The following is a 14,565-nucleotide window of genomic DNA, read 5'->3' as shown; positions in this document are numbered from 1 at the left end:
TCGCTTCCTAGTAAATTGCACTTCATATATTCAATCCAATTCCAATTAGATATTTCTCATTGTTAACTAGCCAGACTTGAGATTGTGAATTTAACTAGATTGTTAATTAGTGAATATATAGAAAAGGGCATATCCAGAATATTACAATCTAATTTCTAATGCAAGCAATCTTTAAGATATCGGGTAAGTAAGATCTAATTTGCAATTCAAGTGCATAATATTCTTTATTTAGTTTTGATGTATTTAAAGGTGAACTTTAGGGAAAAAAAAACATATTTTTCATTGTCGGCTTCCACCTCATCGCTCTCATATTTTGAAATTATTTTGACAATTTGATTTTAATTTTGTTTTTTGCAGCTAGTCTTCAGTGAACAACTTTAATTAATAATTATTACAATAACATTTTAATGAAAATTCTAAGACGTTGACATATATTATTTTAGTATCCATATTAATATTAAGAACCCACCTGATAATATATTATTTCTTATTGATCGGTGAGTATATATATGACAAGAATATACTAATACTCCATAAATATAATTAGACTATTTGTATATGGAAAACAAAATTTTAACTAGCAAGTTAATCGTAATTTGTAAGCAACAAAAGAAGAGGGGTTGTAGTAGTTAAGTTAATAGACCAAGTCAACTTGAGAGTAATAAACAATAATAAGTGAACAACATTGGTTGGACAAATCGGTGCAAACTTATTTTTAGGCCTAGAAATTATCATGCATTGCTGGTGCAATTGCTTGTACATTTCTTCCTTCAACCTATATGTTATTCTCTCCTCACATATAAATATAAACCACTACTACCATATGTTTCTCAATCTCCTCAAATAGACCAAAACTACATAAAGCTAATTGTACTGTATTACTACAAACTTGACTATGAGCAATTACCAAAATCTCCCTAAAACAATGAAAGAAAAAGAACTTGAGAAGGAAAAAGAAAAAATTATGAAAATGGTGGGCATCCCTCTCCCATCAATTTTTACCCCTACGGGAAATTCCCTTATTCCACGGGTTATAGTTACTAACATAACAGTTTATGCCATATCTACTGATATATGGATGAATTCTCGAAGGCATCCTACTAATAATTTACAACATGGTCTTAGAGTTAATGAAGTGATTACTGATATGGACCTTCACACGGCATCAAGTCATGGAAGTGTCATTGAGGTTCAAGAGGTGGTTCATAGAAAAGAGGAGTTGTTATGGTGTAAGGATTCCCAACAAAACCTGCCTTTGCACCTCGCCGTGATGAATGGAAATAAAGAGGTTGCATGCTACTTGATTAGGAAATATCCGCAAGCCTCGTATGCCTTGAATTGCTTGAACATGTCTCCTCTTTACCTTGCCGTGGTGCACCACTCTAAGGACTTGGACTTGGTTGACAACATGTTTCGCGAGCTGGTTAGGGATGATCATGTTGTTGACCATTTAAGTAGAGGAAAATCTATCGTACGTGCTGCCATTAAAGATAATAGTCAAGGTAATACTTCTTCTGCTTCTTAATACTTGTAACCGTTTAACTTTTACTATTGTCAATAACACATTTTTTACCATTAATATTATTTTCACTGATAAATTTAAAATATTATAAAATGTTGATTTATGGACAATTCATATTGAGACCAATCCAACAATATTCAACTTAATAGAATTTTTTTTATTCAACTATGATTCATGATCTTTTTGAAAAATCATTAATTATGGTAGTGTGACAACAAAATCATCCATATCAATTAGTACTCTTAAATGTTTAATATTTCTATTTTTAGCTATTTGATTCCCTTTAGAAAATTATCACATTCATAATTTTTTGGACTTGAATAATGTCGACTCTGACTTCTACTATTGTCATAATTAACTCAATTTACATTTGTAAAAGCGTATTGTAAAGATTAGCAGGTTTGACTACTATATAAAAATCAGATGAATTGTGATCCTTTAATATCTAGACAAGGGTTAACGTTGTAGACTTAGTATTATTTTTGATGAGTTCGTCTAGTAAGAGACCGTATACTTTTAAATTAAAATTAGGCAATGGTAAGCCCAATATTAAAAAAAGAATTAGTCCATTAATGACGAGTTTAATTTATTTCGATTACTAGTTTAATCTATTTAGTTACTAGGTCCACTTTTATATTAAAATTAGACAGTTTAATTTCTTTTAATAATTTTTGTATTTTGATAGCAAATTGTTAATTTTCATTTTCTTAAGGTTTAATACTCTAGTCCTTTTTAATAACATCATCATGACCACTGGTCTTTCGTCAATGATCGAAAAGTCAGTGCATTCACAACAAAGTCAAAAACTATATGGTCTTCATCTTATAATTAATGCTAATAATAGCAATAATTTTTACTTTAATTATCTTCTCAGTAATTCTTGTGTTGACTGTTTGTTTGTCAAATAATCACAGAAATGCTACAAACAATACTCAAGTATCAACCTGAGCTAATCAAGTCTCGAGATGAAGAAGGATTAACACCTCTATCTTACGCTGCTTTCAATGGTTATGTTGATACAGTTTACTACTTCCTCAAAAAGTTTGAGAAATCAATTAATTACCCAAACGAAGATAAGTCATACCCTATTCACAAGGCATGTTTAGGAGGCCAAGTTGATATCTTAAAGATGTTCCATTCCAAAATCCCTGAATCATTGCTCTCTGTTGATCATCATGGGCGAACAGTACTGCATCTAGCTGCGAAAGAACGCGGCAACAAGTTGAAGCACATAGTCTCATACTTGTTGAGCTTATCACACGGTAAAGTGCTAATGAAGAAGAAAGATGAAAATGGTTTCACGTGCTTGGAATTAGCTAGAAATAGCAGAAATCATGAGGTCGAGGAAGTTATTAGAAGAAGCATGGTTGCCTAGAAAAGACTTTTCTGCTGCCAAACAGATACAACACATTCATTCCATTACTTATTTCTGTGCCTTTTTTGTGGTGGGACGGGGGGATCTAAGGGTGAATACATACATATATTAGGTGGGTAATTCACATTAGTTTATACTATATTCTACTATATATACATACAGTTGCACTTTTATTATCAACAACGTTTTACATCTAAAATTTTCAATTTGGGGAGGGGAAAAACACGTACTTTTTTGTTTTTGTTAGTTGTTGTAATGCTAGCTTGTCGTCTAATTAGAAAAGAATGTATATAGACTTGTATATTTCGTGTGGCTTGCAATAGTTGTATAAATGCAATAAAAGTAGCAGTAGTTTCTGCAAAGATGCTTCCAGCAGTCTTAGTTAGTCTTGATTAGTTTGTGTCGGTGAACGTAACTATGATAATTCCAAATGACATATAGATCGGAATAGATTTTTCATGTGCTAATTTAGGATCTTTATTGGGGAGGATTTCAGAAATAATGATACTCGTATACAAGTATATGATGCATATCCTTCTTGTGCAGCTTTTGAGTTTCTGATATATAAGGAGCATAAAGTTTGCAAATTTACAGATAAGGCCTTTGGGTATGTCAAACCCTAGTGGCTAGTGGTTTAGTATTAGTGGGGTAAACGTAAAAAAAAAAAAAAAAAAAAAAGCCAATGAGAAACATGTTGAAGAGTCAATAAAGCCGGCTACACCTTAGTGTTCTTATCGCATTTTGGCGTTTTGCTACTTCACATAATGTCCTGAATTTCCAAATGACAAGAATATTCCTTTTTAAGAGATTATAAACTTCAAAATAATTATATTACTCTCATAATATAGTGCTTATATTTAATTTTGAATATTTCAAAATATTGTGTTTATTTCATTTTTTATTAATTCGGTTTCGCTAAATTATTCTCAATTTTTACACAAACTTTTCAAAACTAATCCTATACTTTCTTAAAATGTATGCTCTGTTTATTTGTCATTTCAAGGGAAATTTATTGCTTTCCGATTTATTTTAAGGAAAAAGAAAATAAAAACGTAGTTTCAAGACAAAAGTATTTCAGCATCCAAAATTAGCCAGTTTAAAATAGTGGGTTTTGGCTTAAATTTTTGGCTTGAGGCTCTAACCCCTGAAAAAAACCAATTTACCAAAGTCCTACTCGATCCTTCCATGATCACCTTTATTTCCCGCAAAAACTTACACAAAAATACAGGATAATATTCTATAAAGTCTAATTTGAACATATCATGTTATTAGATTACTAACTTGGTATTAGCAAAAAAAAATTACTGAATTGGCAATTCATTAGAATCAACAACTTATGAGATTAATTAGCCACATCCATCCTTGTATTAATTCAAATTATATGTTGATATAATGTTGTAAAGAAAACAGGACCGTAATATAATTTATATTGTATTTTAGTACGTAACTACTTTAATTCATATTATATTTGTCTAGATTGTTCGGAAATTTTCGAATTAATTGAAGTAGCTTTGGATCTTAGTACATCCATATCTATACAAATATATTAAAAGGCATGTTAAAGAAAGATGCCAATGTTTTATATCTATGTGTACTCCTCACTTTTAAAAAAATGTGTAAGTGCAAGATATCGAACACGTGACCTTTGAAATGAAAAGTAAGAGGTTAACTATCAATACACTATGACTTTGTTGTTTAATGTTTCAAATAAAATATGATAAAAAGTCTTGTAATAATTATAATTAACTAAAAAGACTTAACTTACAAGAGAATATTGATGTCATATTCTTTTACCACAATTTCTTTTAAGGTATTATTGTTTTCAAACACAAGTCTTTCAATTTTTTTTTACTTATCATGTCGTGACTTGAATTTTTCAATTTTTTAATGGACAAAAAATACAAAAAGTAGCAAAATAAATTATAAAATTTAAAAATAATAACATTTTTGTTTGTTGTAACTGACCCGAGACATCGTTCGGGTAAAAAAAGTACTTTAAAATGATACTCCCTCCATTTCACAATATAAAGCACGCACGATGTTCGAAGTCGAACTTTGACCGTTAATTACTCTCAATTTATGTTGATATAAAATTTTAAAAAATAATATTATTATAGTATTTTTCAAGACGAATCCAACGGTATGATTTTTATAATTTTTACTTATCGTATTTGAGAGATATTTGTGGTCAAAGCAAATTTTCGTAAAGCGTGAATGCCTTATATTTTGAAATAGAGGGAGTACATTGGAAATCAAGAATGATTTGATTATATGACAAAGAATTAACACGGTGACTTAAACTGGAAGCGTACTAAACCAACTAAAAATAAATTAAATGATGATCTAATTTTGAATTAATTGAAGTAGCTTTAATTTGGATCTGGTACATCCAGATCTAAAATAGACACATTAGGAATCAAGAATGATCTGGTTATATGACAAAGAATTAACATGAACACTTAAACTGGAGCGACCAATTACAAATAAATTGAAAACTATTTATATATAACACACTTCAAACTTGAAAATTATTAAACTAACTGACCTGAACCCACCAATCCATTACCGATAATTTAAGAATCACACATAACTCAAAACATTGATTCCACCTAATAGAAAAAGGTACATGAAGCCTTGACAGAATCTCATGACACATTGGTAGAAACACACATTTCAAACCCTAAAATTTTGTTTAATTAACCTTAACTTACTCAAAAGATCATTTTTCCAGGTCTATGATATTTTTCCAATTATAAGACTGGACTAGTTTGTGTAAATTGGCAATCATGCAACAGGAATTATCTTGCATACAATTGGTTAGAACTTAGTTCATCCCCCACCCCTCAAACGCACCTCAAAAATAAAGAACCCAGTTTGGACAAAAACAATATATAAAAGACAAATTGTTCCATCATCTGTCTTTCCCCTCAATTATTCAGATTATCTTTACAAAAGTATTATTTCCACTGTCAATAGTAGTATAAAATAGCATGCCTTTCTCTTTCCAGCTCCAATTTTTTTGTCCCTCATAGTCATAGCTCTCAAAGCAACCAAAAAAAACTAAAATATAACCCCTATAGGCTATAGGATATCATCTTCACAAATTATTAAACAAGGACCACATTATATATATATGACTAATAAGTAATAAGTACTGACTAGTAAGTAAATTAAGTGGTAACTGGTAAGTGCTCTGTTCATTATTGAAGTTCATTCATTCATGATTCATGGCTGTACAACAACAACACCAACAACTTCCCACTAATGACCACCAACTACAAGGTGATCCAAGCAGTATCAGCAGCGCTCGTATGATCAGATCATCATTATCATCGTTATCTATACTATCATCAACCACTAGCACACTACATTCATCACCCAAGACCACCATCAACGCAGCCCACTATGCAATGCTTCTGAACAACGACATCAATGGCTTGAAGGGTGTAGTCGACGAGGGCGGCAAATTCTCTGATCTTGTCTGGGAGTCTGATAACAGCACCATCCTTCATTTGGCGGCGAGTACAGGATCATCAAACATCATTGAGTTGATCATTCAACAAAGTCCAGAACTTCTCCAAGTTCAAAACTTGAATGGTGATCTTCCTATCCATGTTGCTGCAAAATCTTGTCAGCTAGACGCTGTTAAGAAATTAGTTCTTGGTGATATTTCGATGTTGGAGAGGGAAAATCATGATGATTATAAGAACACTGCCCTTCATATTGCATTAGAGAATCAGCAAGAGGAAATGGCTAAGTTTTTGTTCAGGAAATGCCCTAAAACATTTTACCAGTTGAATAAGCAGGGGATTTCTCCACTTTATTTGGCGATTAAAGCAGAATTTTGGGAGCTTGTTAGAGACATGCTTTCTGAAGATGTAGTTGCAGCATATCCGGATGCTGAGAATCAATTGTTGGAAGGGAAATCAGTTGTTCATGCTGCAATTATCGCCAAAAAGATAGGTACTTACAATACTCTATCAGTAATTAATTAGAATTTAGAATTGTCATAGTACGAGGTACAGTTTTAAATTCCATTTCTATATTCTAACTTATAAATTCACTACCAATCACTTTCTTTGTTTTAAATAAACTTCCTATATTCCTTTTCCAAGTCCAAAAAAAAGACGCATATGCTATATGAGCATGAGAGTTTGTGGAATAGTGATTGGAATGCGACTGAGTTTATTAGAGTATTGTAATTGATAATTGGTAATTATGCAATAAATAACAAAGTCACAAAGATACTCTTACTAAGTCACTTGAAAAGAAAAAACTTTCTTCTTCTTTGTTTTCGTTAATGGCAAAGTTATCATTTTACTTCTAATTTGATCTCAATACTACTACTCCAGATCTCAATGTCATCTCCTATTTACTATATTTTCTCATTAGTTAGATCTCAATACTACTGCTTCAAATGAGTTGATGAATAGTGGTTAGTACGCACATGTTAGTCTACCCATTCATTTAATGAAACTATGAAAATGTTACTACGAATTAAAATGTTAACATTTTCCAGTGACTCTCACTTAAACACAACTTGCTCTTAGTTACTCACTTTATTTTTCATCATATCGTTGACAACCACTTTTACAGCTAATCGCAATAACTACTTTTGTCAATCAGGCTCGAAAATACCAATAAAAGTATGGGCGGGAAATATACAAGAGAGGAGAATAAGCTAAGTACCCAGAAAATATTGTTGGAGAAATATCTCTATTATATATGTGAACTCTTGAATATTTTGGTGTCCACTTTTTTTTGACCATATACCCCTACTTAAAAACAAAAAATACAAAGTACAATTATCTGATTTAGAAAAAAAAGAAATCGATGCTTAAAAACTTGCAAAACAGTTACATTTTACGCACGTGTAACGTGTAAATAAGGCTAGTACTAGGCAAGAGCAAAGCATAGTTCAGGCCGTTCCTGATAATTTTTGGGCCCTAGGCGGATCTAAAAATAAAGGCCCCTATATGAGTCGATCCTAATATTTTATAGGTCATATAATTAAAACCTTCGTACCTAAAACTATAATTTATATTTTGTTAATGATACCAATAAAAAATAAGCACATAATATTATTAAAAATTGCACAAAAATAGCACAAATTTCACTAAATATTCAAAAAGTGTATCAATTTTTATTTAATTGGTCATAGTTAATTTCTTTTTTTGGGCCCCAAACGATCGTGGGCCCTGGGCGGTGGCACTCCTTGCCTACCCTCAGAACCGGCCCTGGCATAGTTTTTTAAGATAGATAAGCACACTACCTGACCTATACTAGAAGCAAGTAGAGCCATACATGAGATAATAATAGAGGGAAACCATTTAAATCATTTCACTGAATAAAGAGGGCTTTTAATAGCCTTGTACATATCAAATCCTAAAGTTAGTGTCGAACATGATCCCACGTAATACTGCACTATTAGAAATGAAAGTAACGGATACAAAGCACTAATCCTACACCGCTAAGGAACAGTACTGTTTCTCTTCACCACTCATTTGAAGCACAGAAACCAACAAATATATCATATCACTATATGAGGGTTTGATTAGGTCAAAGATGTGAGGTAACATTTTTTTAGTTTGTCTTATAAGAGATTGTTTATTTTTAAATTAAAATTAAATAATGATAAATCCAATATTAAAAGAGAAAATTAGTCTAATAGTAATTTATTTAATTTCTTTTAATAACTAGTTTTATCTATTTAGTAACTAAGTCTATTTTTATATTAAAATTAGATCATTTCTTTTAATAATTTTTGTTTCTTTCTTTGAGGGGGAGAAATACCGCATAAAAGTGAAGAAACGGTTTTAAAAGGAGTACATCTCATCAAATGATATGGACTCTCTTCATTAATTCTCTTTATCATTTTTTTTTAAATTCTTGTCGTTACACTTTTTATTTATGAAAAATATATAGCATCTTACTAACAATTATTGAATTGTGTGCACAAGTCTAATCGATTGTACATCGATGGGATGTTTCATATAAATTATCTTCCTATATATAAATTGTTTCTTCTTTGTTTTTTTAGTTCCGTTGCATATGTTTTGCATGTTTGACAGTGTCTAACTTTTGACATTTTAATTATGTACTTACTATGTTATTTAATAATTGAAATCAAGTGGATTATCACATAATTTTAGGAGCTTGACGGATAAGATAGACAAACAAGTATTTTGAAATAATTTTCGGACCTTACAATTTAATTACTTCTTGCAAGTATTTAAAATTTTCTGATTAGTTTGTCCATTTTTCTTGTCTATCATGATCCTAAAACTGCACACTAATTAAACCATTTGGTTGCAACTATTAAGGCTCTGTTTAGTTTGAATTAATGAAAATTCATTTTATTTCAGAATTCTGTTCAATTAGTTCGCTTATTTTTCTCTCATAGTTTTCATTCACTTCAATTAAATTCAAACATATTATGTTCGGTTCTGTACAATTTAGACAAATTCAGTTTATTTCAATTCAGTCGAAAAGAGCATAAATAATGGAGGAAGTATTAGATAAAGATTTGAAAAACTTGATATTTGAATATATATTCGAAATGAGGTAGTCTATTTCTCCAAAGTTTGAGAAGTATACCATATAAAGCAAATACATGTTTTTTTAATCAGTGGCGGATCCAACGTGGGTTCAGTGGGTTCAACTGAACCCACGTGGATTCGGAGAAAAATCGGGTAAAATTGGAAAACTAAGGAAATAATACCGGATATATATTAAGCGCGCGTATTATTTCAGTATGTATTATTGTGTTCCAGTGGTAGTCTGCGTGTTTTTTTGAGTCCTTGTGTTCAAGGTCGCAGGTTCTACTCTTCTTAAAAGGTCATTTTATTGTTGCTTTCCCTTTTCCTTACTTTTTATTACTACAAGTCTAGTGGTCTATATTACTACAAGTCTAATGGACTATAGCTAATGTTTTATATCTTAGTATTCTATTTCGTTCTTTTAGTTCTTCCTTTATTAATTACCTCTCCTTTATATTTGTAAATATATCACCCTCCAATTAAATATTACTAGTTTTATATGCACACGATATGTGCGAAAATAAGTAGAAAATTATTTTCATTCTCTTCTCAGTTTTCTTGCTTTAGGAATCAAATAATCATGCACTAACTATATTAATTACTTGACATTCACTGCTCATATACTTACGTGATATGTAATGAAATGTGTGTTAATATTTATAAAAAGATTATAGGTGCATTTTATAAACTAAATGTGTGAATATTAACATTTGACATGGAAGAATTTATACATCAATTCACCCAAACTATAATACGAAGAGCATATTGGTGTTGAATTTGTTGTTAGTTGTCATTTTAGATTTCATTTGTGCTAGTTTCTATATTATTTCTTTTTTTTCATCGTTTCGTATCATAGATATGTAATTACTTTCAACACTTGGTTAGTAGTGGATTTAAAGAAAATCGTCGTAATAATTGATACTCGATCCGTAGTTCGTTTTATAACTGTTTTTGTTTTAGAAGATAATGATAGTCTTTTGTTATACAAATATTTATTTTGTTATCTTTTGTGACGATATAATTAAGAATGGAACCTCTGCTAAGTACAATTGTTGAAAGTTTCTCTTTTCATTAAAAAAGATACAACTCTAGATAGTAAACGTAATTTCGGAACTTATGTTTGAACAACTCCGAACCCACGTGGCTCAAATCCTGGATCCGCCACTGTTTTTAATGCAAATTCATGTTTGTTATCTCTAGTAAAATGTAATCTTAATAACCAGGGAATTTACCTTTGCTTTTTATTTGCATGTATTAAGTGAGTTGAAATGCTAAGAGCTCTCATATTCTACTATGAGGTTAGAGGTTTGATTCTTATCACCTTCAATTTTAGTTACCTTATAAGAGTTGCGCCGGCTTTAGACAGGTCCATTTCCTGTAAACATTATAAAATTAAATTTGCAAGTTTATTACATAAACAACTTACATCCATTTTACTCGAAATGGGCAGATATCTTGGAAATGATATTGAAAGAATATAGTGAACTTTTATATAAGACGACAGATGAAATGGGAAGAAGACCACTATCATATGCGGCTTATATAGGCTTCCATGATGGGGTTAAGTACATCATCGATACATTCATAAACCAAGCATTCAAAATCGACAATAATGGCTTCTTTCCTATCCATTCGGCATGCAGCGGAGGCAATATGAAAGTAGTCAAGGAGTTCTTTACAAAGTTGCCTACGAATTCAAGGTTATTGCTGAACAAAAAGGGCCAAAACATCCTTCATGTGGCAGCTGCAAGTGGGAAAGCTGAGGTTGTTAAGTATGTTTTACGACAGCCGGAACTCGAGACGATGATCAACATGAAAGATGAAGATGGCAACACTCCATTGCTTTTGGGTGCCAAAGAGAAACATCCTGAAGTGGTTTATGTTTTAACATGGGATGAAAGAGTCAAGTTAACCGTCCAGAACAAGGGTGGATGTACAGCTCTTGACATTGCTGAGGATTATGGAGACGATGTTCCTTCATTTGACGAGGTACTTACGCTTACATTTTGTTTTTAGCTAACTGAACATAGCCTTAGTGAAACTCCGTGCTAGTGATTTCCATTTATCAATAAAAATAGGGTACAAACTAATGACAACCCTAATTGTATTAGGAAATCAAAGATAAGATATTTATTTAGAAAATATATTCAAAGATTACTCAAATCGTCTATTTTCAATATATACATAATACATTATCAACTTGTATTCTATGGTAATATAAGCAATTTGTAATTGTCATAAATTGATATACATTTATCTTGGGCAATGGAAAGAAGCTCTGAGCGAGTATAGTTATGGGCGACGGAGGGCGTATATGATATTTGCAATATCATGAAAAAAGTGGCACTTGTGTTTTTAAGGTAATGTTTCAAAATTGATAGCATAAAGACTCTAACTTAATTGATTATAGAAGTTTTATTAAAGGAGCAAAATGATATATGATGAAACAAAGTTTTTAGGTAGTTTTTGGTGATCGATGAAGTGTCAAAAAATTTAAAAAAACACATTACACAAGTAGATTATAGTTCATCTCTTATTACTATATACAGTATACTAATCCAAGAATATAGTTTTAACTTTAACAAACACTATATATTTCAGAAGTTGTTTTTATTTTTGACATCAATTCTGAATAGCTATGTTTAACAACTAATAGCTACCACTTAGAACAATAATTAGTTGACAACCATGACATTACTTTTTTTTTGAACTATCAGTACGGTATTAATAAATCTTTTTATTTTCAATTATGCAGCGCTTGACTTGGTTGGCTTTAAGATATGCGGGTGTCCCAAGAGCCCCCCAATTGCACTACTTCAACATAAACTATATTGACGCAGAATTAACCACACATAACCTCAGTAGTGCACCCTTACTTGTAAACAATCACCATAGGTCAACCACCTTTATGGCGCAAAACCAACCACTAACCCTAGTGCAAAGCCATTCCAAAACAAAACGAAAAATTAAGTACAAAGAGAGAATCAACACACTTTTATTAGTTTCCACCCTAGTAGCCACAGTAACCTACGCTTCCGGCTCCAGCATCCCTGGTGGCTATAACAACGACAAGCCCGACGAAGGCATGGCCACTCTAGCCCACAAGTGTGCCTTTCAAGTCTTTGTGATCACCAACACCATTGCCATGTATAGCGCCATCCTTGCTGCGGTCACCCTCATATGGGCTCACCTTGATGATCTCAGGCTCGTCCTATTATCACTCGACTTCGCGCTTCCATTGCTCGGTATATCCCTCGCCATGATGTCTGTAGCATTCATGGCGGCTTTGTATGTGGTGCTGCACACTATAGTTTCTTGGTTAGGTATTATGGTGTTAATTATGGGAGGGGTCTTCTTAAGTGCACTCTTTGTTTTCTTTATTCCTCTATATTCACCAACGTCTTGCATTAGGATTAAAATTTTGCGTTATGTCTTTCATGTTCCCTTCACTCTCATGCTGTTAGCTTGTGAGAAGGGAATAAGTGGAGTGCATTATTGATAATATATGGATGTTTTAGAGGACAAATGCTAAATCATACTGTATATTTTATATTTAGATAATGTTGTAAGGAATGAAAATGTTGTGGCTAACAAATCTGGCAATCGAATATAACTGGTTGGAATCAACATAAATTAATAAATAAGAATTTTTAATAAACAACACACAAAATTTACCTGAAATTTTAAATAGGAGAAATCACGAACTTTTAATATGACATGATGATACATGGAGATAATTTGATCATTCTATTAAACTCTCTAATTTATCTTTAGGGTTTTATAGTATCTCTAACTGATTTGCTCTCTCAATTTGAAAATTCTAGTTAATACAGTTAATAAGAGAAAAAAAAGCCACGTAAGTTATGGATTACGCATTCATTACAAAATTTGAACCATGATAAAGCTATTATTGACATGACAAATATAAAAAATGTATAGTTATATACTACTATATATATACCTTTAGATATGCTCAGCACAATATACTTCAAATTAACATATTAAGTTAATCATTCCAAGTGGTGCCCTTTATACCCAAAAAATTTGGTTCTCTATGCATACGCATGCTAGAACGAGCTAGGAGGGTTAATTGACTAGTACAACACGAACTATAGTTCAAGTGCACTAAACATCATAACATTTAACGGATATATTCCGTAGCATGAGCTTTAACTCGAGGTGCAAATGCACATCATAAATGTGATCGGAGGTTGGAGATTCCGTCGGAAATCTAGAATCTTGAATTTTTATTCTTTTTTTGCACCTTATATATATTCACTCCTCTTTTTATTTAATTTCTCTCGACTCCCCTACCTTGTTCAAACCCTTATCTTATCTCCTCCCCTGCTTCAAACCTCGCCTCCTCTCTCCTCCTATACACTGGTGCAATGGTGTAATATTTTACAAATCTCTCAATGTGAAACAAGAGCAGTCATCATATTTCATCGCAATCACACTCAATAGTGTCAAAATCAAATTGGGGATTATAGGAGGGGGCCACAAAATTGGCGGAGGAAATTGTGGGAGGCAAGAAGATAGGAAATTTTATCTTGTCATTTCCATGCTAGCTACTTTTCGAGATCAGGAACGAATAACAACCACCTAAGAAATCAATTTATCTATGGCACATGCATACGATTTGATTTTGTGAAACTATGGTAATTAAGTTGAATGTGATTATTTGTTATTATAACTATGTGTTAGTTTTCAAAATACACCTAAACTTGTATTTTCTATTACACAGTGTGTACTCAGCTTTGCTGATTGTTTTGTCATTTCTGTGGCCTGTCACTTGGTGGGTGGCAGAGTTTGATTTTGATGCAAGATAGTACGAGGATATATGATGAAGGTGTTTACTTTTGTAATAAAGTTTTATAATGTGAATTAAGTAATGACTTCTATATACATAGTTAAGCAAGTGATAGACTACTGAATTTTAGTCAGATTTTGGTGTATGTAACCCAGGAGCTTCTATCGGAACATCTTTGTATACATTAAGTAATGTATGGAGTGTGTTTTGAGGTATTTCGATATTCTCTTCCTTATAAATTGAGAATGTTGTGGTAATAGGTCAAATTTTATCTTGATAACGCTTCCATTGTGATTAAACTATGTTGATTAGAATTAGT

General features: G+C 31.8%; 2 protein-coding genes across 2 annotated transcripts; both read left to right on the top strand.

Annotated features, from left to right (window-relative positions):
* The first annotated feature begins 857 nt into the window (after positions 1 to 857).
* Positions 858 to 3,164, top strand: LOC104895947 (protein ACCELERATED CELL DEATH 6). The gene is made up of 2 exons (XM_010682596.4): positions 858 to 1,502; positions 2,437 to 3,164. The coding sequence occupies exons 1-2, from the start codon at positions 896 to 898 to the stop codon at positions 2,895 to 2,897; spliced, it is 1,068 nt and encodes a 355-aa protein (XP_010680898.2). The 5' UTR covers positions 858 to 895; the 3' UTR covers positions 2,898 to 3,164.
* A 2,737-nt stretch (positions 3,165 to 5,901) lies between these two features.
* Positions 5,902 to 12,969, top strand: LOC104895946 (protein ACCELERATED CELL DEATH 6). Its single transcript, XM_048645834.2, has 3 exons — positions 5,902 to 6,860; positions 10,887 to 11,425; positions 12,192 to 12,969. Exons 1-3 carry the CDS (start codon positions 6,125 to 6,127, stop codon positions 12,933 to 12,935), a joined length of 2,019 nt encoding a protein of 672 aa, XP_048501791.1. The 5' UTR covers positions 5,902 to 6,124; the 3' UTR covers positions 12,936 to 12,969.
* The last annotated feature ends 1,596 nt before the right edge of the window (positions 12,970 to 14,565 follow it).

The sequence above is a fragment of the Beta vulgaris genome, chromosome 6 (genome assembly GCF_026745355.1).
Source record: "Beta vulgaris subsp. vulgaris cultivar EL10 chromosome 6, EL10.2, whole genome shotgun sequence".
Classification (NCBI taxonomy): Eukaryota; Viridiplantae; Streptophyta; class Magnoliopsida; order Caryophyllales; family Amaranthaceae; genus Beta; species Beta vulgaris.
This window is presented reverse-complemented; position numbering and strand designations above follow the sequence as displayed.